At 47.8% G+C, this 27,933-nt stretch overlaps 2 protein-coding genes across 2 annotated transcripts in view; both read left to right on the top strand.

Annotated features, from left to right (window-relative positions):
• Positions 1-19,159, top strand: part of LOC144178360 (uncharacterized) — a 38,405-nt gene extending 19,246 nt beyond the window's left edge. The window contains exons 9-10 of the mRNA XM_077706181.1: positions 412-947; positions 19,072-19,159. Of these exons, the coding sequence (XP_077562307.1) occupies positions 412-569 (158 nt within the window). The 3' untranslated portion in view covers positions 570-947; positions 19,072-19,159. The remainder of the gene's footprint in view (positions 1-411; positions 948-19,071) is intronic.
• LOC144177519 (uncharacterized) overlaps positions 4,201-27,933 on the top strand; it is a 57,977-nt gene continuing 34,244 nt past the window's right edge. The window contains exons 1-3 of the mRNA XM_077705265.1: positions 4,201-4,285; positions 19,007-19,159; positions 23,615-23,774. Coding sequence (XP_077561391.1) covers positions 23,629-23,774 — 146 coding nt within the window. The 5' untranslated portion in view covers positions 4,201-4,285; positions 19,007-19,159; positions 23,615-23,628. The remainder of the gene's footprint in view (positions 4,286-19,006; positions 19,160-23,614; positions 23,775-27,933) is intronic.

The following is a 27,933-nucleotide window of genomic DNA, read 5'->3' as shown; positions in this document are numbered from 1 at the left end:
CTTCACATTTCTTGATAACGCGTGGGACATGTTTTATGCTCTGGGCACTCTTTACACACGGATGCTGTCATCATTTCATCATGACCATCTTCTCACACCCCCATGCCAAATATTTATTTTTTAGGCCTCGCATTCATTCCAGTTGTATTTTACTGACTGAAAGACCAATCATCTTGATCTGGCGCACTTGGGCCTCGACGCCTTCGCGCCATAAAGACGTACATACTACTACTCCTCGCCGCACAAAGGCAGCAATCATGCTGTTATGATTTCTTTCAGAGCTCATTCGTTGATTTGTGCCCTGCAGTACAGCTGCAGTTGTGTGAAACATTGAATACAATCTGCAGTAGTGAACTGTTTCCATTTGCAAACACACGTCCCCTGATTGGGTTCTTTTTCTTGTATTTACAGGCACTGCCCCCCAACACCACACTTCTCTGGGAGAGGCCCAACAGAGCCACGTCATCACGTGGATCTTCGCGCGGACAGACTCGAGGCCCACGTCATCCACTACACGGAAATGCACCTTGAAAAGCCGGAAGAGCACAAACGCATCTTCGAAAGCCTGAAGAGGTGGGGATGGAGTCCATCCCCACGTCTTCCACTACACGGAAACTAGTCTTCGAAAGTGGAAAGAACAGAAACGCATCTTCGAAAGCCTGAAGAGGCTTGGATGGAGTCCATCGCCACATCTTCCACTACACGGAAACTTGTCTTCAAAAGCCGGATGAGGAGAAAAGCAACTTCGAAAGTCGAAAGAGGCGGGGATGGAGTCCAGACCCGCATCTTCCACTGCATGGAAATGCAACTTCAAAAGCCGAAAAAACAGAAATGCATATTCGAAAGCTGAAAGAGCAGAAAGGCATCTTCGAAAGCCGAAAGAGCCAAGGGCTCTTTCAAGCCCCATTGTCGACAGCACGGAAACGCATCATTGAAAGCCGAAAGAGGTAATCCGCGCATAATACGTTTTTCTCAGAACCTGCCATGGCGGCTTTAGATCAGTTTTACTCTATGTTGCTTTCTCTATTGTACGCAGCTTCATGTGTAGGCATCGGGTGCATTTCCCTGGCCACGTGCCAGGTGCTAAGGCACCGGCACGGTGGTGCGTATTTTAGTTCTCTGTGGCGGAACCTACTCGGGTTCGAATCAGTGGGCTTCTTCTTATATCGACCCCTATGGAGCTTGGCCAGACCAAATCGTACAGTTCTAATTATCCATAAATTTGAAGTATTGAAATTTGAATTAATGAGCTTTAAGTGTAATGCCTTACTGGCAAAAATAGTGCACCAATGTGTTGCACCTAGGCGAAAATAATTCTACTACTTGCTGGATTATAGAACCAGAGGTTTTGTTGGGCTTTATGTCTAGTTGGAATTTTGATACCTGGAGTAGTAGTTATTTTGTAGCTGAAAAAATCTGCAACTGAAGCTGGATTGCAGAAATTGCCAGCTTTAATTCTGGCTAGAAATCAGTCTTCTTTTGCAGGACAAGTACAATTACCAGGTGGAATAATTTAATTTCATGGCAGGAAATTCCCATTTCCATGTTGGTTCCCAACTGGAAATTTTTTTGTATACACGGGCACAAGTTAAGAATGGCAATAGCTCATGTGCGGTATCACTCCGCCTAAGCGGCAGAACCGGATCTCAACGGGAGCACGCGCTTTGAAAGGAGATTGCTACGGATGTGTGATATCGTCTGGCTTTTCTAACATAATTTGTTTGTCGTCGCTGCAGTAGTTTATAAGCATATTAAGTAAAAAAAATCATGGAATTGGCTCGGGTCATGCTCAAAATATTCCCAGTAACGCGCTACTTGTGCCGTGCGGAGTAACATCTGGCTGCGGTGATGAGGCGTAGCATCAACTTCTGTTGCCGTTCTTAAGTTGTACCTGGGCACAGCTAGAATCTATCTCCACAATGTTTAGCTGGAATCCCATCTTTTCTAGGATGCAATGGCTATTGGCTTATCGCATCCATATGACCACATTACATTTGGTGAGCGAGTTTCCAAGGCGACGTGGTCGCATTGTCATTTAAACACTGCAAAGGCGTGAATGTTCGTTCGGCTTGATTTAAGTTTGCCAGCTTCACTGCGAAATTCAAATTCGGCCACTTCGCGCTAGCTAGAGCCACTACATAAACCTTTGGTTGGACGCTTTGACGCTAGCACTAGCTAACACAGCTACCCATTCGAAGAAAGCCCACAAAGCACTAACGATGCAAACACAGCGAACGAAAAGAAGTGTGGAGGGCGGGTAAGAATCGTATTTTTTATGGGAGGTGTTGATGGCTTGCTCTACACAACGCGGTAGTGCAGTCATGGTAGGGAGAGCGAGGGCAAGGAGGGGAAAGAGCTGCCCCCTGCCCATGAGCGGGCGGGCTAACCGACTTTTAGGGGCGTGCCGGTGGAATTTTTCTTTGGCCCCGAGAGAAAGCCAACTTAGATGAGCACCTCGGTGGGATTCAGCGTTCCACATACAGTGGAACCTGATAATACTATTTTCAAGGGACTGTGCGAAAGTGTCGTATGACTGGGTTTTTTTTGATCGGGGTTAGAGTAAATGCCGGTTTATTTAGATGGTCTCACGGATCAGGGTGGCTAAGAGTTTAAGTAAGCTACTATATTGAGCACGTTCTCGTGTAATTTTCGAACTCCTTACTCTAAAGTTTCTAAAAATAAAACGCCTATTTTGTGCCCCCTCCTCTCCACTCCATGCATCATGCACTACACGATCCTTGTGCCATCCGGCCGTATATATGGCCTGCCAGCTCTTCGTCTCGCGTGCATGAGATAAGGCAGACGTGCTCGAGGGAGTGGAGAGGGGAACAGGTGAGAGTGCGAAACTGCCAAGGCAAAGCGAAATAAAGGATAGTACAAGGCGGCGATAGAAAAAAGGTGGCAAAGAAGGGAGCGGAGCGACAACGCAGCTTGGAAAGACACTGATAAGCAGAGCTGAGAGAGGGGGAGAGAGAGCTATGTGTAAGGGAGAAACTCTAATTGAGCGGTCGAGGAAAGCGGATGTTGGGTTGCATCGTATGTGTTTTCACGTTAATCGACTCAATGGTAGCATCGAATTCCCGCGGGCCACTTGTCTGGGCCTTTGACTTCTCGCGGTTGGCGCGTTGGCGTTCTGCTGTGGGGCCATCGAAGATTAACTCCCGGCCGCCAGTACCCACCTGCTTGCTTGCGTCTGTTCAGCAAGTGATCCCGCCCACCTGCGGAAGTGGCCGCCGGGCGAAACAGGTGCTTGTGGTTCAGGCAGAGTGCGCACTCTTCGCCGATTTCTGCGTTGGTTTTAGTGATGGGGGTGGCTGGGTTTACATTTAGTCGTCTGATCTGTTGCGGGAAGTTGCGAGCCTCGAAAGACAGGAGTTCATCAAAAACAACTTGGTGCTTCCAAATTCACCGTGTTTCGGCCTTGAGTGTGAGGCCGGTGCGTGCTTGAAGTGAAATTTCGGACTCGTTGCAGTGTCATAAAATGCTGAGTTATTGCTGCCTGTCACACCAAGCTGGCGAGTGGTGGGAATGGGACGATCGACGCTACAGGCTACATTGCCGTAAAATGTTCAAGCAGTGTCACAATAGCGGGATGGGCTAGTATTTCACACTAGTCATAATGGTTCATTTATCTGAAGTAAAATTTAATGCGAAGAGGGAGGCCGCTAAACATACCAACGTTACGCAAATTACGATCGCAGTGAACGTGCACCTTGGGAATTGAATAGGAGGCCTGGTGGGGTGCGACGACTGTCACCTCACTTTGCACAACTTTTGCCGGGGTTCTACCCTTGGGCGTAAAGCCGAGTCTGGGAGTACAAAAATAACAATTTCGGCATTCACATAATGAAAATGCCTTAAGATTGCTTAGTTTTTCAATTCGATATTTTCAGTGGCACTCCACGCTATCTATGCATAGAGACTAAGAATTTAAAAATGGTTTGTAAGAAGGTAGTGCAGTTCGCACCTGGTGATACTCTGGTCGAAAAAACTTTATTGAAAGGTTGTTTCAGTGCTATGTACGCTCAAAACCGATTAAAAAGTGCACTTTTTTCCCGTGAGTTGCCAAAAGTTTGATTTTTAGGCTCTTAACACGTCGTCGACGTCGTCGCCAGTTCGGTGGTCGCCGTCGGTGGATTCAATGCGAAGGCAGACCATGTTCGGCTCAACAGTTTTGACAATCATTTCAGCGCGGAAATGGATCCCCACTACGCATCCTTCAGGGGTGACACGCTAGGAGGCAACAGGCAGTTCGGGATCCGTTTGGTGTCCAGCCAGACTCAGGGTGAGTGGTGCAAAGCAGCGTGTCTTACAGTTACGTTCCATAGGCCTCAGTACTGAACTCCGCAGGGAACATATCGCGGTACAGAACAGGTATACTCTAAATTGTGAGCATCTAATGGAATGAAAACACCTGCCCAGTTTCTTCCGCAATAGTATAACGGGACTCTGAGAAAATATAAATGAGGCAGACTAGTGCTTAAAAATGATTCCAAGAAACGCAGAAAGGAAAAAAAAAAACTGAAAAATTCAGTGACAGATAACGCATGAGTTTTATTTACTCACAAATCCTCTCATCCATAACAAATGTGAATTTCCAGATTATACTAGTGCTCAAGCATTACAGGAATGTCTGCTATAGTTCTAGCATGCGGAGTATATGAAATGTTAGGTGAGAAGATGGCGGTGGAGGAGGTAAAGCGTTTATTGAGCAAGAAAAAGAAGAGGAGGTGGGTGGCCTTTTCAGTCCAGGAGACCGCGCGTCGCCGCGGCTCGTGTGGCCTGCTGTATCAGGCTGCACTGCTCCTGCAGGTCTGAGATGGTCTTCACCCATTCCCAGCGCTCAAGGGTTGGGGAAAGAAGCGGAACCGGGTGTTGAGGGCACATGAAGACGAGGAGAGCAGTGGTGGCAGGAACGTGACAGTCCTGGCAGTTATATTCGAAGCATGAAGGGGACTTGTGGGATAGGAGGGTGGAGTTATAGTATGTGCCAGTTTGCAGTCGGCCCCAGATTCGCGACGGAGAGGGAAGGGTGAGCCAAGGGATATCTCCGGTGAGCGGGACGGTAGTGTGATAGGATGTCGATGAAGCAGGGAGCAAGAGGGTGGAGAGTGGCCGTCGTAGAGGCCGATCCGCCTGACCCTTTAGGGAACGGCCGTAAGTGAAGCTCGCGGGCCGTAGCGTGTACTCTTCATTCCCAGGGAGTGAGGCGTTCCCGGGGTCCATGCGATTATTATTGTACGTGTAGGTCAGGAATCGCTTTCAGGAGCTTGAGCGCTGCCGGGGATACTCTTTCCCGGAGGTAATGTCGGCAGGCTTGTTGAGAGTCGGTGATTACGGTTATGCAGCGGTTATGCAGGTGATTATGGTGATTATGCAGCGATGGCGTAGAGGTAGGACACCCGCCTCGCGTGCAGAAGGACCGTGGTTCGAATCCCGGTGCCGGACAATTCCCACCGGATTAAAAATTGCCCCCACCTCCCCGAAGGGAATCGTGAGGAAGTGCGAATGCATTTCTTGCGCCGAGAGTACACGGCGTAGTAATTCTGCCATCGCCTTGAGAGGCGCAGTACCGGCGAGGGGGAGCTGTCAGGCGAGGGGAGAGGCGCGCGCCGAGGGTGAGTGCAAACCTAACGGGGGGAGAGGCGTGCCAGCTGCAGAGCATGTGACGTCACGGCGCGAGGAGAGGGGGAGCAGACGCAAAGGCGCTAGCGCGCGGTCACGTGGGAGTGTGACGTCACGGCGCGAGGAGCGGTGCGGGAGCCGGCGCGGGCGCGCGCAGCCACGGTGCGGGAGGCGGAGCGCGCGCGGGTCACGTGGGGTGTGACGTCGCTGCGCCGTTGCTACAGACGCTCCTCTCCGCTCCTCGCGCCATTGGTAGGGGAGAGGAGGAGGAGCAATGCGGACGGCGGAAGGTTCGGGGTCGCTTATAAAGTGCATCGCACTTAGAAAAAAAAATCCGCGTATTGATGGAATTGCACAAAAGGGCTTGGGGTGCGGCCTGACCCCGGCGACCATTGCCGGTAATGCACTCCCTCACCAGAGCCGGATTGGCCACCCTGGTGTAGTAACGGCCACAACTTCCCCTGATTATGCCAATTAACCCACGGCCCTCAGTCCCCAGTGGCTGCGAAGCAACTGACCACGGCGGCGGTCAGACCTGTGACGCAGCAGAGGGTGCTAAGAATCCCTGGATCCGGACAGGCCGCCAATGGAATCTGAACCTGGCAACGTTTAACGCGCGAACCTTATCTAGCGAAGCAAGTCTCGAGGTGTTGTTCGAGGAACTAGATGGCATTAAATGGGATGTAATAGGGCATAGCGAGGTTAGGAGGGCAGGCGAAGCCTTTACGGTGCTGAAAAATGGACACGTCCTATGTTACCGTGGTCTAGAGTACAGAAGAGAACTGGGAGTGGTTTTTCTAGTCAATAAAAGCATAGGAGGTAACATAGACGAATACTATAGCATTAACGAAAGGGCAGCAGGTCTTGTAATTAGGCTGAATAAGAGGTACAAGCTCAAGGTGGTGCATTGTTATGCGCCCACATCCAGCCACGACGACCAAGTAGTGGAACGCTTCTATGAAGATGTGGAATTGGCAATGGCTAAAGTAAAAACACAGTATACCGTAGTTATGGGGACTTCAATGCTAAAGTAGGCAAGAATCAGGCTGTAGACAAGGCAGTTGGGAACTATGGTCTGGGCTGTAGAAATTGCAGGGGAGACCTACTTCATCAGAGTGGTTTCTTGAGCGAGTTGGTCATTCATCGTGTAAGTAAGCGCAAAATGGACAAGGACGAACGAAGTGAACGGGACACGGCGCCACTATCAACTCATTTTATTTTCACTATGATGTCCGATTTTATACCGGAAGATACACAGCTAATGAAAGAAAGGAGGAAAGGGGGAGGAGCACAAGCAAGTACAAAAAAACAAAAAAGTGAAGGATGACATTTCAAAGGTCGCGTTACAAATGCGCTTTTGCACGGAAAAATCTAATGATTTGATAAGTATTGCAGTTCTTTCTTTGTCAATGCTAAAGAAGCTGTGCTAACGCAGTTGTCTTTTAAGGAAACTATCTGGTGGGCCTCGATGATCTCTCGTGTCAACTGATCCTCGTGTCGAGCTACAACCCTAGTCCTATCAAAAAATGGCTTACACTCACAATTTCTGCAGTCTGCAGTGTAGGCCCAGATGTCCTTTAATCTTATCTACATTATTCCTGTGGTCTCTAAGCCGATCGTTTAAGCAACGACCCGACTGTCCGACGTACTGCCTGCCACACGGTAGAGGAATAGAATAAACTGTGCCTACTGAGCAATTCACGAACCGGTCCCGATGCTGCGTTGCGCACTTGCTTTTCTTTTTTTCTTTTCCATTGACTCTGTTCATTAACTTCGACAGTTTGTTGGGAGCAGAGAAGACAACGTTAACGTTGACGCGCTTTCCTATTTTTTTTAGATTGTGCGAAATACCATGTAGGTACGGCACGACAGCGCACTTCAACTTTTCTCTTTCTTTCTCCCTGGGTTCCACGTCTGGCTTGTTCCTAAGCTGTTTAAGCATCTTATCCGCGACCGACAACAGAAGAAATGGAGGGTACCCGGCAGATGTTAGACGTACTGTCTGTTTTTTGAAACTATCTTCCACGACATGGCAGCAGGATTTCATCAGCGCGTTGGTAAAACAATGCCTAGCGATCCCACGTTTGGTCAGCTTTGGGTGCGCCGACAGAAAAGGCAGAATCGGTTTATGGCTATGCGGATCATACTCCCAACAGACGTGATTGGGACCGAACGAGAGCCTGAGGTCGAGGAATTTTATGAAACTCCAAGTGAGTGGTCTATAAAATTCCTCGACCTCAGGCTCTCGTTCGGTCCCAATCACGTCTGTTGGGAGTATGATCCGCGTAGCCAGAAACCGATTCTGCCTTTTCTGTCGGCACACTCAAAGCTGACCAAACGTGGGATCGCTAGGCATTGTTTTACCAACGCGCTGATGAAATCCTGCTGCCATGTCGTGGAAGATAGTTTCAAAAAACAGACAGTACGTCTAACATCTGCCGGGTACCCTCCATTTCTTCTGTTGTCGGTCGCGAATAAGATGCTTAAACAGCTTAGGAACAAGCCAGACGTGGAACCCAGGGAGAAAGAAAGAGAAAAGTTGAAGTGCGCTGTCGTGCCGTACCTACATGGTATTTCGCACAATCTAAAGAAAATAGGAAAGCGCGTCAGCGTTAACGTTGTCTTCTCTGCTCCCAACAAACTGTCGAAGTTAATGAACAGAGTCAATGGAAAAGAAAAAAAGAAAAGCAAGTGCGCAACGCAGCATCGGGACCGGTTCGTGAATTGCTCAGTAGGCACAGTTTATTCTATTCCTCTACCGTGTGGCAGGCAGTACGTCGGACAGTCAAGTCGTTGCTTAAAGGGCCCCTGAGATGGGGTTTTTTGGGGGGTCGATGGTATCTGAGCGCAACGGCTATTTCTTGAACTAATCGTGACGTGTTTGTGCGCTCTTGATTTAATCAATTTTTTACGAGCGTAAAAACATCAGAAAGCTACAAAGAACATCTTTTGTGTGTGGGTGCTTTTACACAGTCACACATATTTGTTTTATACCGGAGTGTAAAGCACTTACACACCGGGCCAAACCGGGCTTGACACTCCTCCGTTCTCGGCGGAAGGATACAGTGAACGCAGGAGCAACGACGCTTGCAGCCAGCGTGATCGCTCAGCGCTCCGTGTCTGGTGTTAGAGTATCATCAGTTTTCTTTGCATTTGCTTTCTTGGACGCTGTACCCGAAAGGATTCTTTGCACCATCTGTGTTTCGAGCGTAGCCTCGACGTTGTTTCAGAGGTGGTAACGAACGGCGCGCCAAGGGAGCGCCGCGCCGACGACGAAGGAGGAGCTCCGCACGCAGCGCTTGGACGACGCCGGGCACTGCTGGTGATCACGAGGCGCACGCTCAAGTGCGCTCACGCGGGCTGAATAAATCAGTTCAAGCCCAAGCGCTGTCGCAGCTGATTCTCTGCGGCGGTCGCGACAAGGGCAAGAGCATGCTCATCCCGTAACGACAACTGCCAAAGAGTTTCATTTCATTGCTTCCCATCAAGTCATGATCGCAGGAAAGTGTGGTTTGCTGCACCGGCCTTCTGAATGAACCTGTTGCCTAGTGTCCTTAGCGCGCTTTACCGTTTACCGTATTAAATGAAGCAAGAGTAGCCGCGTTTGCCGCTGAAAACGAAAGGATTGCACTCTGCGGTTTCTGCGTTCCGGCTTACCGGCTCTGCCGAGTAGCGACATCTGGAGAATTTGTCGCAAAGCAAATGACACAAACGTTTGTTGCCCAGAACGGCTCGCTTACGCTTGAAATGGCTTGAATCTTAGACGTCTTAGATTGAACTCTCACAATACAATAATGTTTTTTAAAAGAGCCGTATACTTCTACTGTAGAGCTTAAAAAATCGAAAACATGACGTTGACGCCGCCATCTAGTGGGAAGAATTAGGACCAAGTATTGCATTAACCAGAATTCACGCCACCGCTAAATATTTCGATATAAAATGAGTAAGATATATTGTAATGATTCCGCAGTTACCTATATTACCTTGCCCAAGACGATTTTGAAAGCATAAAAGAGCTATGCTAGTTCATAAAGGCATCTGAACCATTGGAAGCGTGGGAAGCTGGAGTAGGGGCGGAAATTTTGCTCGCTCATTCTAAAAAAAATTGTCATTTATCGTGCTCCTGATCATCATTTAGCAAGAATGTAGTAAACAACATCAACTAAGATTGCTTGCATGAAGCGCCGAGCACAGCGCATTTGCTGTGCCGTAAAGTTCCGGAAGAACGCCCACCCAAATTTAAGTACAGTGATATCAAGTGAAAAATACGAGATGGGCGAAATTTCGGGTCAAGCGCGGAAAGGACAAATAAGTGACCGCATCTACACATGAAGAGATGATTCGGGTTTGTTTTTTCCACTCATCGGCGCTAAAGCCATGGATTTTACGGGGTGGGCGCGCGTCTTTCAGTAAATTGAATATTTCACCCGTAAAAGGGGGTGGGCGATGTTTCGGGGGAGGGCGTTCACTCGGAACTTTCCGGTAATCTAATCAAAACGCGAGTACATTTCGCCGGCGCAGGGGGCCCGCTACTACAGTTGGTAGAAATTCTAGCCTCTGTATCGCTATGTAGCGACGGTAAAAATAAGTTACCGTTCACGGAAACTCTCGCGCATGCAAGGTCGACTTCCGCAATCACCAGTATCTCCTGCTCAAAGTCCGTAAAGACTGAAAACGTAGCTTAAAAAAAAAAAAAAAGGACGTCGTCGTCTCATGTGCGACCCACTCGCTGAAGTAACCATGGTAACGACGACGCTCTAAACCAAACCGCTGCCGTCAAAAATCGCGTACATTCCGGCGGCCAACCATGAAATGAGTGCTTCGCCTCGGACGAGGTCGGACTATGTCGTCATCGCAAGCCGCCGAGCCAACAAATAGTTCTGTCTCGTCGGGGTAATAACTTTTGTTAGCGTGAGCGAATATGCTTACTATTTTTGGACTTGTTTCTACAAGAACTATAGAGTAGATTTCTGACACAAACAAAAACACTTTGAAATCCATCTCAGGCCCCCTTTAAACGATCGGCTTAGAGAACACAGGAATAATGTAGATAAGATTAAAGGACATCTGGGCATACACTGCAGAGACTGCAGAAATTGTGAGTGTAAGCCATTTTTTGATAGGACTAGGGTTGTAGCTCGACACGAGGATCAGTTGACACGAGAGATCATCGAGGCCCACCAGATAGTTTCCTTAAAAGACAACAGCGTTAGCACAGCTTCTTTAGCATTGACAAAGAAAGAACTGCAATACTTATCAAATCATTAGATTTTACCATGCAAAAGTGCATTTGTAACGCGACCTTTGAAATGTCATCCTTCACTTTTTTGTTTTTTTGTACTTGCTTGTGCTCCTCCCCCTTTCGTCCTTTCTTTCATTAGCTGTGTATCTTCCGGTATAAAATCGGACATCATAGTGAAAATAAAATGAGTTGATAGTAGCGCCGTGTCCCGTTCACTTCGTTCGTCCTTGTCCATTTTGCGCTTACTTACACGGGGACCTACTAGTGGAGTTTGCAGAACAGAATAACCTACGCATAATGAATACCTCCTTCTGTAACCGGGAGAGTCGGAAGTGGACCTGGAGGAGCCCGAATGGGGAGCACAAAAATGAAATAGTCTTCAAATTATGCGATAACCCTGGCGTCGTGCAGGATGTGGAAGTGCTCGGAAGGGTAAGGTGTAGTGACCACCGTATGGTAAGATCTTGAATTAGGCTAGATTTGAGGAGGGACCGCAACAAGCTAGTACGAAAGAAGCCGATAAATGAGCTAACAGTAAGACGTAAAGTAGAAGAATTCAGGATCGCGCTGCAGAACCGATATTCCACTCTTAACGAGGAAGCCGAGCTTACGACACAGGAAGCCAGCGACAACCTTACACGCATTATCACGGAGTGTGCAGTAGAAGTGGGGGGCACTATGGCTAGACAGGATACTGGTAAACTTTCACAGGAGACGAAAGATCTAATCAGGAAACAGCAAACCATGACAATCTCTACCGCAGCTGACAGAATAGAACTAGCGGAGCTCTCGAAGTTAATCAATAAGCGTAAGACAGCTGACATATGGAAGCATAATATGGAGAGGATCGAATACGCTGTAAAGAACGGAGGTAGCTTGAAAGCAGTGAAGAGACGTCTTGGCGTGGGGAAAAATCAGATGTATGCACTTAAGGATAAGCAAGGCAATGTCATCACAAATAGGGATAAAATAGTCATAGGGGCCGAGGAGTTCTATAGGGATCTGTACAGTAGCTGGGACATCCAGGATAATGCCGAACGAGACAGTAGTTTAGAGGAGATAGACATCCCACCAGTAACAACCGAAGAAGTAAGGAAGGCTTTGAAAGAAATGAAAGGGGGCAAAGCACCTGGTGAGGATCAGATAACAGCAGACCTCTTGAAGGATGGCGGAGAAATTGTACTTGAAAAACTGGCAAACCTGTATACGCAATGCCTAATGACCGCAATGGTACCGGAATCTTGGAAAAACGTGAACATCATCCTAATCCATAAGAAAGGCGACATTAAGGACTTGAAAAATTACAGGCCGATGAGCTTACTGTCAGTCGTCTACAAGGTATTTACCAAGGTAATCGCTAACCGAATTTCTGCAACCTTAGATTTCAGTCAACCTAAAGAACAAGCAGGGTTCCGTAAAGGTTATTCAACAATGGACCATATTCACACGATCAAGCAGGTGATAGAGAAGTGCGCTGAGTATACTGAACCCCTATATATAGCCTTCATAGATTATAAGAAAGCATTTGACTCGGTTGAAACCCTAGCAGTCATTCAGGCATTACGGAACCAGGGGGTAGATGAGCATTATGTAAGAATACTAGAGGATATCTACAATGGGTCTACAGCTACCATCATCCTCCATAGGGAGAGCAGTAAAATACCTATAAGGAAGGGTGTCAGACACGGATACACAATCTCTGCAATGTTATTCACAGCATGTTTACAAGAAGTATTCAGAACATTGGATTGGGAACAGGTGGGAGTAAGGGTTAATGGAGAATACCTCAGTAACCTCAGATTTGCTGATGACGTTGCCTTGCTTTAACTCGGGGGACAAATTGCAAAGCATGCTTTCCGCACTGGGCGAACAGAGTAGAACCGTGGGCCTGAAAATTAATATGCAGAAAACAAAAGTAATGATCAATAACCTCGGGACAGCACAGCGGTTTGACATAGGTGGCGAGGCAGTGGAAGTGGTAAGCGAATATATCTACTTATGCCAAGTTGTGACCCCAGATCCCCACCATGAGGGAGAGATAATTAGAAGGATCAGAATGGGGTGGGGTGCATATGGCAGGCATTCTCATATAATGAATAGCAGCCTACCAATGTCGCTGAAGAAGAAAGTGTATGACAGCTGCATCTTACCGGTACTCACCTATGGTGCAGAAACTTGGAGGCTCACTAAGAGGGTTGAACTTAAATTGAGAACGACTCAGCGGGCAATGGAGCGGAAAATGATAGGTGTAACATCAAGGGATAAGAAGAGAGCGGAGTGGGTCAGGGAGCAAACTGGTGTTACAGACATATTAGTGGAAATTACGAAGAAGAAATGGACGTGGGCAGGGCATGTAATGCGAAGGCAAGATAACCGCTGGTCATTAAGGGTAACAGAGTGGATCCCCAGAGAAGGCAAGCGTTGCAGGGGGCGGCAGAAAGTTAGATGGACAGATGAGATCAAGAAGTTTGCGGGGATAAATTGGTTACAGTTGGCACAGGACCGAGGTAATTGGAGAATAATAGGAGAGGCCCTTGCCCTGCAGTGGGCGTAGATAGGCTGCTGGTGATGATGATGATGATGATGATGATGAAGGTGACATAATAAATGTTGTTCTTCTGCTCCAACTCAAGGTTCTTCTGCTCCAAAATCGAGATTTTGCTGCTTCAAAAACTGCTCCTGAATCTGATTCAGCTGTCTCACCGCTGCATAATGCTACAAGATCGGTGCGTGAGGAGCAAGCGTTATCAACGCCAGAACTCTAGCGGCGCATTCCATTCCATTCGTAGCTACCGTGGCTTGCGCAGGGGAGGTCGGGGACATGCGATAGCTTTTCTTGAGTCAAATAGGGAAGCTGTGGTTACATCGCTTGCAGCAGTAGCATTATTGTCCTTGGCTCCAAGATCGGTGCGCAATAAACAAGCGTTACCACTGCTCAAATCTCTCAAATACGACCAAAACAAAGCACACCTGAGACTATTCGTGGGCAGCCTCGGTTAGTTTACCAAACTCTTCGAGGCCGCCTCGTCTCCTGGCGTGGTCAAGCGATTGAGTGCCGGTCTTCTGTTTTGAAAGTCCGTGGTTCGAATCCTCACAAAGCCACAATTTTTTTTTGCGGTGACGGTTTGATTTGTTTTTTTTTTACGGGGTACAGACAGGGTGCCAGAGTACCGTGCGTTTTAACCTACAAATGACATTCGACGGTAACCTCAGCATCAAGGCAGCGCTGAAATTTCTTTTGCTTTCACTTTGAATTCATGAAAGTGCAGTCGGTATATAACATGAAGGTTAAATCAAGTAGCAAGTAAAGCAGTTGGGCGAAGTGCGTCTTCGCTTATCATCCTATCTTATTTTGTTCAGATTTGACCGTTCGGACTCGATATACATTTCGCAGCATTTCAATATTTGCCCGCCAACATACTTAGCAATGAATAAAGATGCCAAGTGATTTTCTTTTTTTTGGCTAAAGCTAGGGTCTTGATAATTGCAGTTCAAGAATCGACAGTACCTGCTCATAAACGGCTTCAACAGGATGGCATACGTGTCCAGCAACGCCGACGCAGCAACTGGCGCGCGACTTCGCCGGTCTCATGTGGTTACTCGCCCCCTCCTGTGGGTCCGCGCGTTGCCGCCAAACGATGCCGACGCTTGCGCGACGCGTGATTTCGCGTCCATGTGGTTACGGCTTAAGTCTGAAACCCCTTGGCACTGCGAACGCTGGACCACAGAGCGCGTCTGATTCAGCAAAATGGTTCACAGCACTCTTCTATGGTGGTGCTTATTTTTTGTTCTTGCTAAGAGGTATTTGCGTGACATGTTCTTCTTGAGTGCACTTTCTTGAGCCACTACATAAAAGCTCACTGATAGCTTTAATGCGGTACGGTCTGCTTATTATGAACCTGGTAATAATGGAACATATGGATATGAAAGGTGGGAGCTGTGGACTGAGGGCTTGGGGAGCATGCTTCATGGTAGCCAACTTTGCTAGCATGAAAGCGTGCTTATGCGAGCTTGTCTGCTCTATGCACAAGCTGCTTTTCTATGAGGCATAAATGTTTTATCTCTAGCACATGTTGTGTGCCTGGCGGCTCTGAGCAAAGGCTCGTCTTCACATCTATACATCTTGAACTGTTTCGTTTGTCTCTCGAAATTGTTGCCAGGATAGAGGGTTCTGATGATTGTGATGCATCATGGTACTTGCCTATTTACATTATTGTCGATAGTTTTCCTTTTATTTATTTTTTATTTATTTAGAAATACTGCAGGCAGCATCGCTGCCCAAGCAGGAGAGGGTTACAAAATGTGAACATACAATGCATGTTAAAATGCACCAACACTTGTACATTCCATAATCGATAGGGGCAAACAGTTACATTGGTCTATGGTGTTAGGAAAAAAATACTTTTGAAATATTTTAGTGCGGGCGAAGTACGGTCGTATGGGCTTGCTGTGATTGATCCTCGATGACCTTTGTGGTGCGGGAAGCAGCTAATCTTCGTGTAACGGGCCGGTTTTGTTGTCGTACAGTAGATGCAAAAATTTGAGGCGGGCGGTGGCAAGACGAGTTTCCTTATCATATTGGTTACTGATGACTATGTCCAGTAGTATGACAAAATGAACCGTGCAGCAGGATGCTGGATACGTTCAATCTGGCTAATATTCTTGGAATGAAACGGTTCCTAAACTATTGATGAGTACTCGAGGACTGGGGGAACCAAGGTGCGATAAGCTTCTAATTTAATATTAGAGGGACATCCTTTCAGTTTTCTTCTCAAAAAGCATAGCTTCTGAAAGGCTTTATTGCAAATATTATCAATATGCGCATTTCATTTCAGATTATTAGTAATTGTTAAGCCCAAGTATTTCACAGACGTTACAACTTCGAGATCACGGTTTTTAATAAGATAAGTGAATAAACGGATTCTTTTTTGTTGTGAACACCATCGAAACTGATTTTGAAAGGTTAATTTCCATTCCCCTCTTATCGCACCAGTCCACGAGCTGACATTTTCATTCAGTACAGCCTTACAAGAACCACTCTTGATAACAGAGTAAACAACGCAATCATCTGCAAACAATTTGACCTTTATACCGTCACCAATATCTGCTGCAATATCATTAATGTACACTAAGAAGTAACGATAGTTGGTGAAGTATGAGTAGTATGAGGGTAACAATAGTTCGTGATAAAAAACTCATTGTTACAACCAAAGGGGAACACAAAACTGATGCGAGTGTTTTAGGATGTGCATTCATTGTCTCTGTAGTGCTTTCTCGGCGCCAACAAAGTGGCACGTGCTAAATGATCAAATGATCAGTTTTTTTTTGTGTGTGTGTGTGTCTCTCTCTCTCTCTCTCTCTCTCTCTCTCTCTCTCTCTCTCTCTATATATATATATATATATATATATATATAGTCAGGTGAAAGATAAGAACAACTTTGCGGTTAACTTGTTTATTATAAATTAGTCCGACAGTTTCGGAAGTGGAACTTCCTTCCTCAGGGACAATCCCACAATGAACACCGAATCCTTATGCACACTGCATGCGAGGGAGAGTCTCTCCTCCTCTCCCTCATAAGGAGGGGAATACGCCAGAGAACGTAAAAAATCGGGTAACAACAGGGCACTTGCTGAGTGGAGAGGATTTCAATTAAAAAAAAAAAAAGGAAGAAAAAGAGGAAAGGCGGTGGTTTTAGTGAGAAAACGGCTCTGGTGGGGGAAGGGAGTGGGACCAAAGGTTTCTGTCGGCCCGCTGCGGCTGGGATGAAAGAGAACTGACAAACAAAATACATAATCGCACTCGCGCTCACGCTCACCACTTGCCGTCGCCACTCGTTCTAACTAGTCCTCACACTCGCCATTCGCCATCACCACTCGCACTCACATTCACCATTTGCTCTCACTCGCGCTGGCGTTCATGACCCGTCGTCCTCCCACTCACGCGGATGTGCCAGCAGACCACAGACAACGCATGAGCACAGATGGGAAGAGCGGGGCGGTGGTGTAGTAACTAAGGACGCGGTCTTGGCCCGGCATTTGTTTCGTGGGTTCACACAGAACAGACCGTTAAACGGAGAATCATTGCTTTTACCAAGAAACCGGTGATAAGTCTACTTTGTTTGCCCTTTGAAGGGCCGCGACATGGCGACAGAGAAAGGCACTAGCGGCAGCCAGCGGCGAGCCGCATAGCGGTCGGACCGCGCGGAAGACAGGGATCAAGTTACACAGGGATCAAGTTACCCGATTTTTTACGTTCTCTGGCGTATTCCCCTCCTTATGAGGGAGAGGAGGAGAGACTCTCCCTCGCATGCAGTGTGCATAAGGATTCGGTGTTCATTGTGGGATTGTCCCTGAGGAAGGAAGTTCCACTTCCGAAACTGTCGGACTAATTTATAATAAACAAGTTAACCGCAAAGTTGTTCTTATCTTTTACCTGACCGTTTCTTCTGGCCCGTTGCAAAACTCATCGAAATCCTATATATATATATATATATATATATATATATATATATATATATATTAAATAAATAAAGCTTACTTTTAACAAAAGTGTGGCTAACACGTTCGATAAGGTGACAGCTAACAAATTATTCAGGGTGGTCAAATAATCTAATTCATTGGTAGTATTTATGTGCCTGTTGTAGGATTTTTTTTGTTACAAATATAAAAAATGTGCGCCATTGGTATTAAGCGCTTGTATTTGAACGCGCCAGTGCGCAGGTCTAAATTTAAAGCTTTAAGGTTAGTGTGATGAGCGATTCCATAGCGACGATTGTGATTTCAACAAAAAAGGAAAGGGCAGAAATTATATACCGCCGTCATATTTCTTGGCGGTGGCTTTATGAATAGTCGCTAGGACAACATAAAATCTGGGCGAGAAAGTACGTGGTAAATCGTCGCCACTTCATCTGTATTTCTAATATCTCGTAATTGCTTAAAGTTTAGTTTGCAATTGGGCCACTGCCCTTGGGGAACAGCAGCATTTTGAATTTTTGTTTGTGATTTTGGTTTGACTGTCGTTTTAAAGTACTAAATGTTTTTTTCTAATTTTAGTGATAATTCAACCAATCGAACCGGTTCGCGAACTGGTTCAAGCTCCCGAACCGGTTCAGTACGTGATTTTGTTGAACTGGAACTGAACCTGAACAAAATGATTTCGCCTGAACCAGAACTGTGACCGAACCAAACTTTTTTTCGGTATATATATATATATATATGTGTGTGTGTGTGTGTGTGTGCGTGTGTATATATATGTGTATATATATGTAAGGCAGCAGAGTTACCAGTTGGAACACTGGTGTTTGACGTTGCTGATAAGTATCATGAATGTTCTAAATATATTAGAAGGTAAATCTCTCTAAACCTGAGAGTGTCTTGTGTAGCCATGTTGTGGGAACATTTCTTGCAGCTGTAAGTGCAAAAAGGCAGCAAGCAGTTTGGCTACCCAGAGGTAGCCCGTTTTTCTTAAAAAAAAAAAAACTTTTAAAATGATGCACGGGACTGCTTAAGCAGTTGCTGTGTTTGCAGTGTAAGGATTGCAGTTGCTGTTTGCTGTGTAAGGATTGCAGTTGCTGTGTTGTAAATAGTTTCATGTGAAACAAAACTGGTGCATTTTCTGGCCAGTGTTTCACCAAAAGGATGAACATTTGGGCGAGCTGGTACCTGTTAACCACCCTGAAGGGGCAGCATAAGAGATGAATGCACGAGAGAAAACCAACAGGACAGCACTAAGTCTGACAGGATGAGCACTCTCCTGCTAGTTTCCTGGCTTGTATATTCCCCTCTCGTGTTGCCCCTTTAGGTTGTTCAGTTTTTATCCCCTTAACAAGGAAGCAGTGAAACATAGCTCGTTTACGAGGGGACACATCTCGTATATGTTGCACAAGCACTTTCAATCTGTGTTGAAGGGAAGTGGGATTGGCTTTCAGGCAAGATCAACGCACCACTACTGCTACACAGCAGGTTTCCATCCCAATTGAGAAATTGCGCTCTCGTATGCCAGGTGGCCCAAAAAAAGTATTTTGTGGCGTGTTTCTGCCAGATCATCCACGAAGTGGTCACGATGCACTCAATTAGGAGACCTTTAAGAAAGGAGTGTGTAAGTAAACATAGAATTTCTTTTTTCTGGTGCAATGCCAGTTCTCGTTCGGGCCCCCACCGGGTCCTGTAGGTGGTGAACATATGATGCCTCACCGACGCCGCAGGGTTGCTGAGCCACCCGTGGGCACTTGTGGTCATTCGGCAGGGGCATCGGTGGCACCAGCAGGGCTGGATTGGCTCCGCCAACATGAGGCAGGTCAAGCACAAGCCATTTCGCAAATTAGAGAGGCAAGGGAGGGCGTCACGGGGCGATTGCTGTTAGCGTGCCCACATTTTTGACGGAGCCGAGTTGCCTCCCATCGGTGTCTTTTATGTCCTGAAGTTTAATACGTGGTCACATTGTGTATCCCCAAGACGAAGCTGTCATGTTGTTCGAGTTTTTTTTCTCCATGCTTAAAGCTGCTCTTAACGAAACCTGCCTACGTGATGGATGCTACTGGCAGCCATCACAGCTGATGACTGCTTTCTGCTCACGACTTGTGGAGCTGTTGACCGATTAAGCATTGTCCATTTATTTGGCCATACAACTTAGAACTGAACCCCGTGGCTTTTTTTTTTTGACATTTACGACTCCTGTATGCCAGTTGCCACACCGAAATTCAGTGAATGCTGGTAGATTTATACCGTAGCTTGGTGTCAATAGATGTGGGCTGAAAAAAAAAAGTCGGTGGCCTTTTTTTTGTTGACATCAGGGTGTCAAGCTGCATTAACCCTTTGAGGGTCCAATTTTTTCGTCAAATGCGGCCCCCCAGGGTCGATTTTTTTATTTCTAATTTAAATTCTTCAGATGAATCTGTTTCGAGAACAAAAATTATCGTAATTTTTTTAGGGTGACCATAAAGTGACAAAAAAATCGTTTGTGTTGTTACATACATGTGGTTTATTCATGAGTAACACAAGAAAAATTCTAAATAAAAACGAGAGAGTAACGAGCCAGCACCTTTTGAGTACGCAAAAAGTGGGAAGGGAAACGCCCGGAGGACGATACCAAAACCAGCCGCTGCGCGGTGCGCACGTGGCCTGATGCGTGAGCGATAGGCGGCGCACCGCTCCTAAAACATACAATAAAAGGAGAAAAGAGCCCCATCAGTTTTGCAGGCGTCCTTGGTCTGTGGCAGGTGCAAGAAGTGAAGTGCCCGGTGAGCGATACCCAGTGTGACCCCTCGTTACCGGATGCGCAAGCGATAGCCGGCACGCCGCTGAAGTAAATCATAAAAAAATAAAAAGAAGAGCCATCGGCACAAGAAAATAATTTGACGTATTTCCGCAGTGTGGCAGCACATGCCAAGCAACAGAAGTTGGCGAAAAAGGTGCACTTTTTAAACATACAAGCGATGACGTACGTGTACGTTATTGACCATTTTGTAGGTGTTTGCAGAGGATGTACCGTATTTATTCGAATATAGGTCGACCTTTTTTTTCCGAAAATGTGCTTAAAAATTGAGGGTCGACCTATAATCGTGACCGAAGAACCTCGACCTATAGTCGTGATCAAATATGGCGAGCGCACCGAGCGATCCGTTTCTCCGTCGTGCCCGGCGCTCCTCAATTTGAGGCGGCAGCGCGGAGCATCTAGAACAAAGACAGGCAAGAAAATAAAGGAAAAAATAACAAAACAATCAGCGTAAGAAAACCACCCACAGTCACTGCCGGCTATCGCGCATTACCTGCGGCCGAACCGCACGAGCGAGCTTACGTACTTGGCTAGAGAGCCAGATTGGCTTGGCTTGGTGACTTCGGAGCGGCGGTAACGGCTAGCGCGAGGTGGGGGTAAACTGGGGGTAAAGGTGACTTTCGCCACCTAGCGTAGCCACCTCGTGAACGGAACAGCGTTGCCTGCTTCGTTCGCTGTCTCTACTATCTCCTGTTCTCCATTTCATGCACTTTCTTTGTGTTTGCTTCGTTGTGATTTCCGCACACAACGTTTTTCTCGTGCGCATTTCGCGATGTCACGTCGGACTTTAAGCGCCGGGTGATCCTGTTTGCTGAGAACTTGAACAACTGTGCCGCTCAGCGAGAGTTAGTCGTTAATGAAAAGCTGATCAGGGGATGGCGGAAACAGCGGGACGAACTTTTTGCTTGTAGGGGACTGCGTCGTGCGTTTCGTGGTGGGAGGCACGATGCTCTCGAGAAAAAACTCCGGCTGCACGTGGAAGAGGAGCGTGCGAAAGGACACCGAGTGTCCTGCGAAGATATTCAGACCAAAGCTCAACAGTTAGCGCTGCGAGGCGGGATTGGCCGTTCAGCCTTCAAAGCCAGTCGGGGGCGGGGGTGGGTAATGAACTGCGGCGCATGCGGCGCAAGTTCCGACGACGACGCAGTGTGTGGCTCCGACCAGTGAGGTGACCGCGTTGTAAATAAAGGGGAGTTTTAAAAAGTTTCCTCAAGTTTTTTTCTTAAAAGTATGGGTCGACCTATAATCGAATATATTATTTTTTTTTTCGGCGACTTCAATTTTTAGGGGGTCGACCTATATTCGTGCTCGACCTATTTTCGAATAAATACGGTACATGTACGTCTGTGACCCTGAAAGGGTTATAATAGAAATTGATATACTTGGTGCGCAAAGTATTTGAGAACACTCCTCCTTATAGGCTCATCATATATACATCTAGGTGTGTGGCTTCTTTTTTGTCGACCCCTTATCATTCACACTGGGCAGTTTGTTCAAAGATGGAAGCGTACGAGTTGATGCAGGGAATGAAAGGCCATGCAGTCCTTGTCGCCCTGGCCATGCACCCCAGCGACTTGGAAATTGCCACCTTTCTGAACATAGCAAAGTCTTTCGTTTACTTAGTGGGGACAGAGCTGATGTTTCGTGGCGATGACGTGGCATCTGTGGCGAAAAGAAAAAGCACAGTCAGTGGTCAGACGTCGTCGGAACCCCTGATTTTCTCCGTCGCTGTAAGTCATCGTGAGTGACGACTCAGGGAAGTCAATGCGGGCCATTGCGAAGGAGCTCCATGTTGCAGAGTTGACTGTCAGGCTTGCTGCGCATAAGGACTTGAGGTACCATTCCTATGTGATGAGGAGGGGGCAATTCATCATGTCCGATAACTCTAGAGAATCGTCTGCTCCGGTCCAAGCGCTTGCTAAACCAGCTGCAAAGACCAGAGGAGCCTACAATGCTTTTTTTTTCTTTGTTCACAGGTGGAAAGAACTTTAACCAAGACCAAAAAGTGAACCGGCGTCACGACTGGTGGCTTTGTGCAAGGGCTTATGAAGTGCCTACAGTGATGCGCAGAAAATTTCCTTAGTCTGTGATCGGGTTATCTGTCGTCAGCAATGAGGGTGACGTCATGCAGCCACACTTTTTTGAAGGACTCCGCATTCATGCTGCCGCGTGCGTGGATGTGCATGCCACCATTGTAAAGCCATGGGTAGAGAGTGTTTCGAAAGGAAGACGATATGTCTTTCAGCAAGATTCGGCTCTTGCCCACACTGTCTGCGTCACCCAAGAGTAGGCTGGCAGACAAACTTCTACGACCACGTCACTCCCAACTTGTGGCCTCCCAGTTCTCCAGATTTAAATCCGCTCGACTACTATGTCTGGGGCATCTTTGAGAGAGAGGCCAACAAAGAGTCGCATGAAACAAAATACTTGCTGAAGGATGCCATTGCTCACTCAATGGCCAACATCTTTAAGGAGCTCCTAATCCGTGCATGCAGCCGCTTCCGAAGCCGAATTGAATCGCTTATTGCTACCGGTTGCGAGTTCATTGAGTAGTTACGGAAATCAACCACAAGAGAAGTGTTTTGCAAAGTATGGTGAAAAGAGACATCTGATTTTGCTGGAGCTATTGTGTTGTGCCTGAAGCCAATGTTCTGTTAAATACGTTGCACACCCGCTAGAGCTCTGATGCCTACCCACCTCTTACATAAAATTGTTAACAGTGAAGGTAATATGTTTAATATTGTGGGACCTGGCAGAAGTTTGTTATTGAGCGTTGACTGGCGTTCTTTATCCAGTTAGTGTAGCCTTCTTTCTTTTTTTTATTGCGCAAGTACACCCCATGGCATTGAGACTACGTTACAGGGATAGGTTAACTCCCGTTTCGCGAAGAAACGCAAGGAGGGAGCGGTGGTGGGGTCCCCATATCCACCGATGGAGGTGTCAGGTGGTCCGCCAGGGTGGAGGCCTGTCCCTCGAAGGTGTAGCAGGGTGGCGAGTTGGGCGAGTCGAAGGTGTCGTGTTGGCGACTCGAAGGTGCCGGGTTCTGGCCGCTTGCAATGAAGGGCACGTCCACAGCAATTGAAGCTAGAGCATAGATATGCACGCACCCACACACATACACGAATATGTGTGTATATATATATATATATATTGAGAGACAGAGCTCCGAGATGCTGAAGGACCACTTTTAATTAGGCTCCCGAGCACAGTCCACCGAAAGACGGAACCGTCCGGGGATGATGATGGTTATACACAGATGACAGTGGCGATGGGTTTGGATGGGTAGAAGGAACAGAGGGATTGACCCGCCGTGCTCCGCACTGGATATAACAATGGTCATGTCGCTTCCACGCATAAATATCACAACAGTACACCCCCAATGCCCACAATATGTATAAATTAGACAGCCGCATGGCTGTCTAAAATAGACTGATTTTCTTCAAGCCTGTTCATTCTGCTCTGTGGGCTTGCAGTCGTCCATGCCCGAATGAACCCGTGGGTGGCCAGAGACATGGATGGACAGAGCCCCGGTGAAGGAAGCGGCGCCTCTGTTCCAGAGCAGATCAGCCACTCTGGGATCGAGTGTTCCTGCCCCGGCCTGGACATGAGCCATGGCTTCCTAAGAGACATGCGGTAGGAAGTGACTTCACGCCTTATTTCATGGAGATGGTTGGACTGCTTGGGGATTTGAAGCCGTAGTGAAGGGAAGCTGAGAGGGGGTATAGCCAGGAGGAGGAATGTGAGATTTTTGTATCCATGAGGGGGCTTGAACCCTCTGTTGTTTTTTTTTTTGGCACAAGTAATGGTAATTTTACAATTGGGTGTGGAATATTTCTATCGTTTATCATTGCAGTATCTTTCAGCAATATCACCTGAAGTTGCCTCTATGCTTCTGCGCAGTTTATCCGAGATGACGTGCAACTCTCTTGTTTCGCTTCTTTTTGTTTTTGCTGGAACCTGAACCCCCCGTACTTTTTCTGTCCCTCCTTTCTGTCCCGTTTCGGTAAAATTTATGGATTATTCAGGTTAAAATCTCTAGCAATTATTATGCTCTCGCGTCGTGGCTTGTTAAAACGTTTCCACTACTCTAACTACGCATTGTGCACTGTCTTGAACGCGGGCGCATTGAAATTATATTTCATGTTATTGATGTCAAGGAATTTTGGCGAGGGAGAAAACCAGTCCAGATGGTTTGGTGTGAAGCGGAGCTGCTACTGCTGTTTGCCACGTTTCTTGCACTACCCATCCTTTTTCCCGTGGTCACCGCCTAGCCACGGGAGTGAGTGACGCCTTTACACCAGTAGCATGCGTCCAAAGGTGACGAACACGGGTGCTCTAGGGGATAGAGCCTGAGAAATTACGGGGAGGCATTTTTACTAGCTTAACCCAGTCTCTACGGATACGACTTCAGGAGGACCGTTAAAATTGTGGGTGGCCTGGTGGATCCTTGAGTAGTGGCTTAGTTGGAGCTGCTGTACAGTGGCTCAAGGGATTCGCAGATGCGGGGTACCATTGATGGGTGTGGCAAGGTCACGGCTGGCAAACATGTCTGCTTGCAATCTGAGGAGAAGAATCTGGTCGTACAATGGTGTTAATAATAGGATGAGTCAGCGGACTTCCACGGGCAGCGCTTCACGCGTGACTTGTTTTTGTAGGAGTGCCCCTACTATAGGGCATTTCAAAAGTTGCGTACAGCACCGTGGAAGCTACATTGTTGGCAACAGTCCGCCCGCCAAGGGCGCCCAACTCACTGCGAAGGAAAGCACCATTAGGCTCCGAGGCCTCGCGGTTCCACCTGCGCAGAGGGTAGACGGAAGGGTCCTTTGAAGACTTCCTTCACAGCAAGTTACGCGTGCTCATTGGGCAGATAGTTGCCAACGATGTAGCCTCCACACTGCCGCACGCAGCTTCTGAAATGAACCATAGTTCCGATGTTCAGCATAGACTGCGACACCATGGTGCATGTATTTTTGCCTGTCTATTCGGCACTGCAGTCTAGGGGGCTTGCGGCGGCTCGCTGCTGCATCGCCGAGTTTATTAGCGTCGCCGTGCCTTCAGTGCTGTTCCCAGAGGCAGCGGTGCTGCTTCGTGACCTTGGCCACTCTGGCCTGGTCCTCTGTCGAGTTCCCGCACAGGGCCAAGCTCTCGGCTAGGACCTTGGAGGCCGAGGCGGCTGTGGTCATCTTCGGGCAGTCATAGAAGAGTGGTCAACTGTTTCACTGAAGAAGAAACAACGAGCGACAGAAAGACGAGGACGAAGAAGGCTACAAGCACAGCGCTGCACTGTGTTTTTACAAACAGGAAGGCTACAACTACAGCAGCGCTGTTTGTAGCCCTCGTCGTCCTCGTCTTTCTTGCGCTGGTTGTTTCTTCATGAACCCGTACCAACTCGCCCAGCTTACACAACAAAACTGGTGCAATACATGTCTTGTTTCACTGGGGGCTCCGCACAGACGGGCCTTGGGTCGTACTCAAAACAGTTGGTGTCGGCGCTGTGGTATAAGTAGCGACCCAGTTCTGGCTTGGAAGCCGCTGCTTTCTCTGTCACCGCAGTAGTACGGACGCTGTTTTGGCACGGTATTGCGTTTCGCGTGTGGGGGCCCTTGTTTTCCTACGCCTCGCCTGCACATGTTTTCGCGAGCTGGTAGCCGCCATTTTGGGTAGCCGGCGCGTCACGTAGGTCGTGTCCTCTTCATGACCCCGCGCGATGCGCTGAACCGGCTCGACGCGAACGTGTGCGCGAGGGCGCAAGGGAAGGGGGACGAGTTTGTCACCTTCCTTTGCGCCACCCTCTCTCCGACCCGGGGAAGACCTCCTCTCCCCTCCGAGCTGACCTGCGGGACGAACGAGAGCTCCGCCGGGAGTCGACTGGGCGATTTGGTCGGAGTTGGTTGGCTCGGCAGTACCTACGCCGAATGCCCCAATGACGGTGAACCCAGTTGACTCCACGGGCTCTGCTGAGAGATTCTGCCCTGATCGGTCGCACGGGATGCCTCCCCTGCTCCCGCGGGCGTGATGACGGATATCAAGGTCTGAGTCCCGCGGCTTGAGCGAGCGACAGGAGCCACTGTCTCCCCGCAAGCGATAGTCGTGTTGTCTGGTATATGCCCTGTATCTGCCAGGCAATACAGCCTCACTTTGGATTGCCAGAGCCTGTCTACCGCATGTGAGTACCCGAACTTGGGCGTGAGTCTTCGGATTCCGCAGGGCTAGTGTACGGCGCGTAGCGTTCTCTAGCGGAGCTAGGCGGGGTCCTCTGCTATCCCGTACGTTAGCCCACACGCATAGTGTGAGGCCAACGCCGCCTGTATAAACATTGCCTAACGCGTGAGCGAAAAATGGCCAAACAGCCACTCTCCTGTGTCTCTCTCCTACCCTTCCCCGCTCCGTAGCCTTCTAGCGTGCTTTCGTGTCTGCCAGCCAGCGCCGCTTCTCAGAAACTATGCAAAATAGTGGAAAGTTTGTTTAACGTTCCCGAGGCGGCGCTCCTACGCCTTCTTGTTTTTCACCATGCCTGTCTGTCTTGGTCTGTCACTGATAAAACTTCCTTTGTCACGAAGCAAAATCCCTTGCGCTGCCGCAGGCTGATGCTGGCTTTGCACGCTTATCTACTCAGATCACAGGCCCTGAAATTCTGAGTGGGGCATCCCACCTCTATCCCCTCCGCATTTAGGTATTGTTTTGACCCCGCTGTTCGCACTCCGCATCGGTGCGCACTTCTAAAATTGAGGACTGTACTGTAGAAGCATCCGGACAGCGTGGCGGGATCCTAGCTGCTTATCCTTTTGTTTCCTATAATTTTCTGAAGTTTACAAGCACGTGATATTATTGGAAAGTAATCGTAGAATGAGCGCCCGAACAAAAAACAGGCACGCAATTTTTTCTTCTCTAAATACTCCAGAAAGAAAAATATGAGTAAAATAATGGCTGCCCCATCCGAAAATATCGTTTTTCTGTTAGCTATATGTCTACCCGACAATCAGTATGTTCTTACACTATTTCAGTCCCCCTCCGTCTTTATCTTTGGAAAAATGCAGCAAGTATGAAGCGAGCGACACGTTGAATGAGATCCCCCAGTCCGCCACAGAACTAGCGCCCCGTCGCGGCTAAGATGTAAGCGAAACGGCCCTTGAAGCCCAACAGGCAAGCTGACTGACACACGTCGTAGACGTAGGTGCAGCGTTCGCGACTCGCGAGCAGTGACGTAAGGCGAGATGTCTGCCGGCACGCGCCACATAGCGGATCAGTGCCTGAACTAAGCGTCCCTACCCTTCCCATTGAAAAGCGCGCGACGCGTCAGGCAATGTTTATACAGGCGGCGTTGGCTAGAATGACCTCACAGGACCTCTTAGTGGCGTGGTGTTGCCACAGGGATATACTATCTGCTGCTGTGGGTAGACAAGTGTCCCTGAATATTTTTGTGGCTATAGTGTGCAGGTGACGGAAAGAAAGCTTTATTAGGATTTTCAAGAAAAAGAATCTAGGGCATGCCATGTCCAAGCAGAGTCACACAGTTAACGCAAAAATGTAGTTACAGAGCAGTTTCGACGAGGGTTGTCTCCTGGGTTTGTAACGTAAAGGATTGGCCATGCGCACTGTGGATTAGTAAAAGAGGAGGTTGAGGTGGTGACTGGGCCGGCCGCTTCTCGATCTGTTCGCTAGGCTGTTCCTGGGTCTCATTACTGTGAATAAACGCATTTCATCAATCAAGACCGTGTCTATAATAAAAGCTCCTACGTCTTTGATATTTTCATATAAGACTGCACCTGGCTTCAGAAAAATGTATCCGCAG

Source organism: Haemaphysalis longicornis, unplaced genomic scaffold (assembly GCF_048455015.1).
Source record: "Haemaphysalis longicornis isolate Haplotype H1 unplaced genomic scaffold, Haemaphysalis longicornis Haplotype H1 scaffold_1, whole genome shotgun sequence".
Taxonomy (NCBI): Eukaryota; Metazoa; Arthropoda; class Arachnida; order Ixodida; family Ixodidae; genus Haemaphysalis; species Haemaphysalis longicornis.
This window is presented reverse-complemented; position numbering and strand designations above follow the sequence as displayed.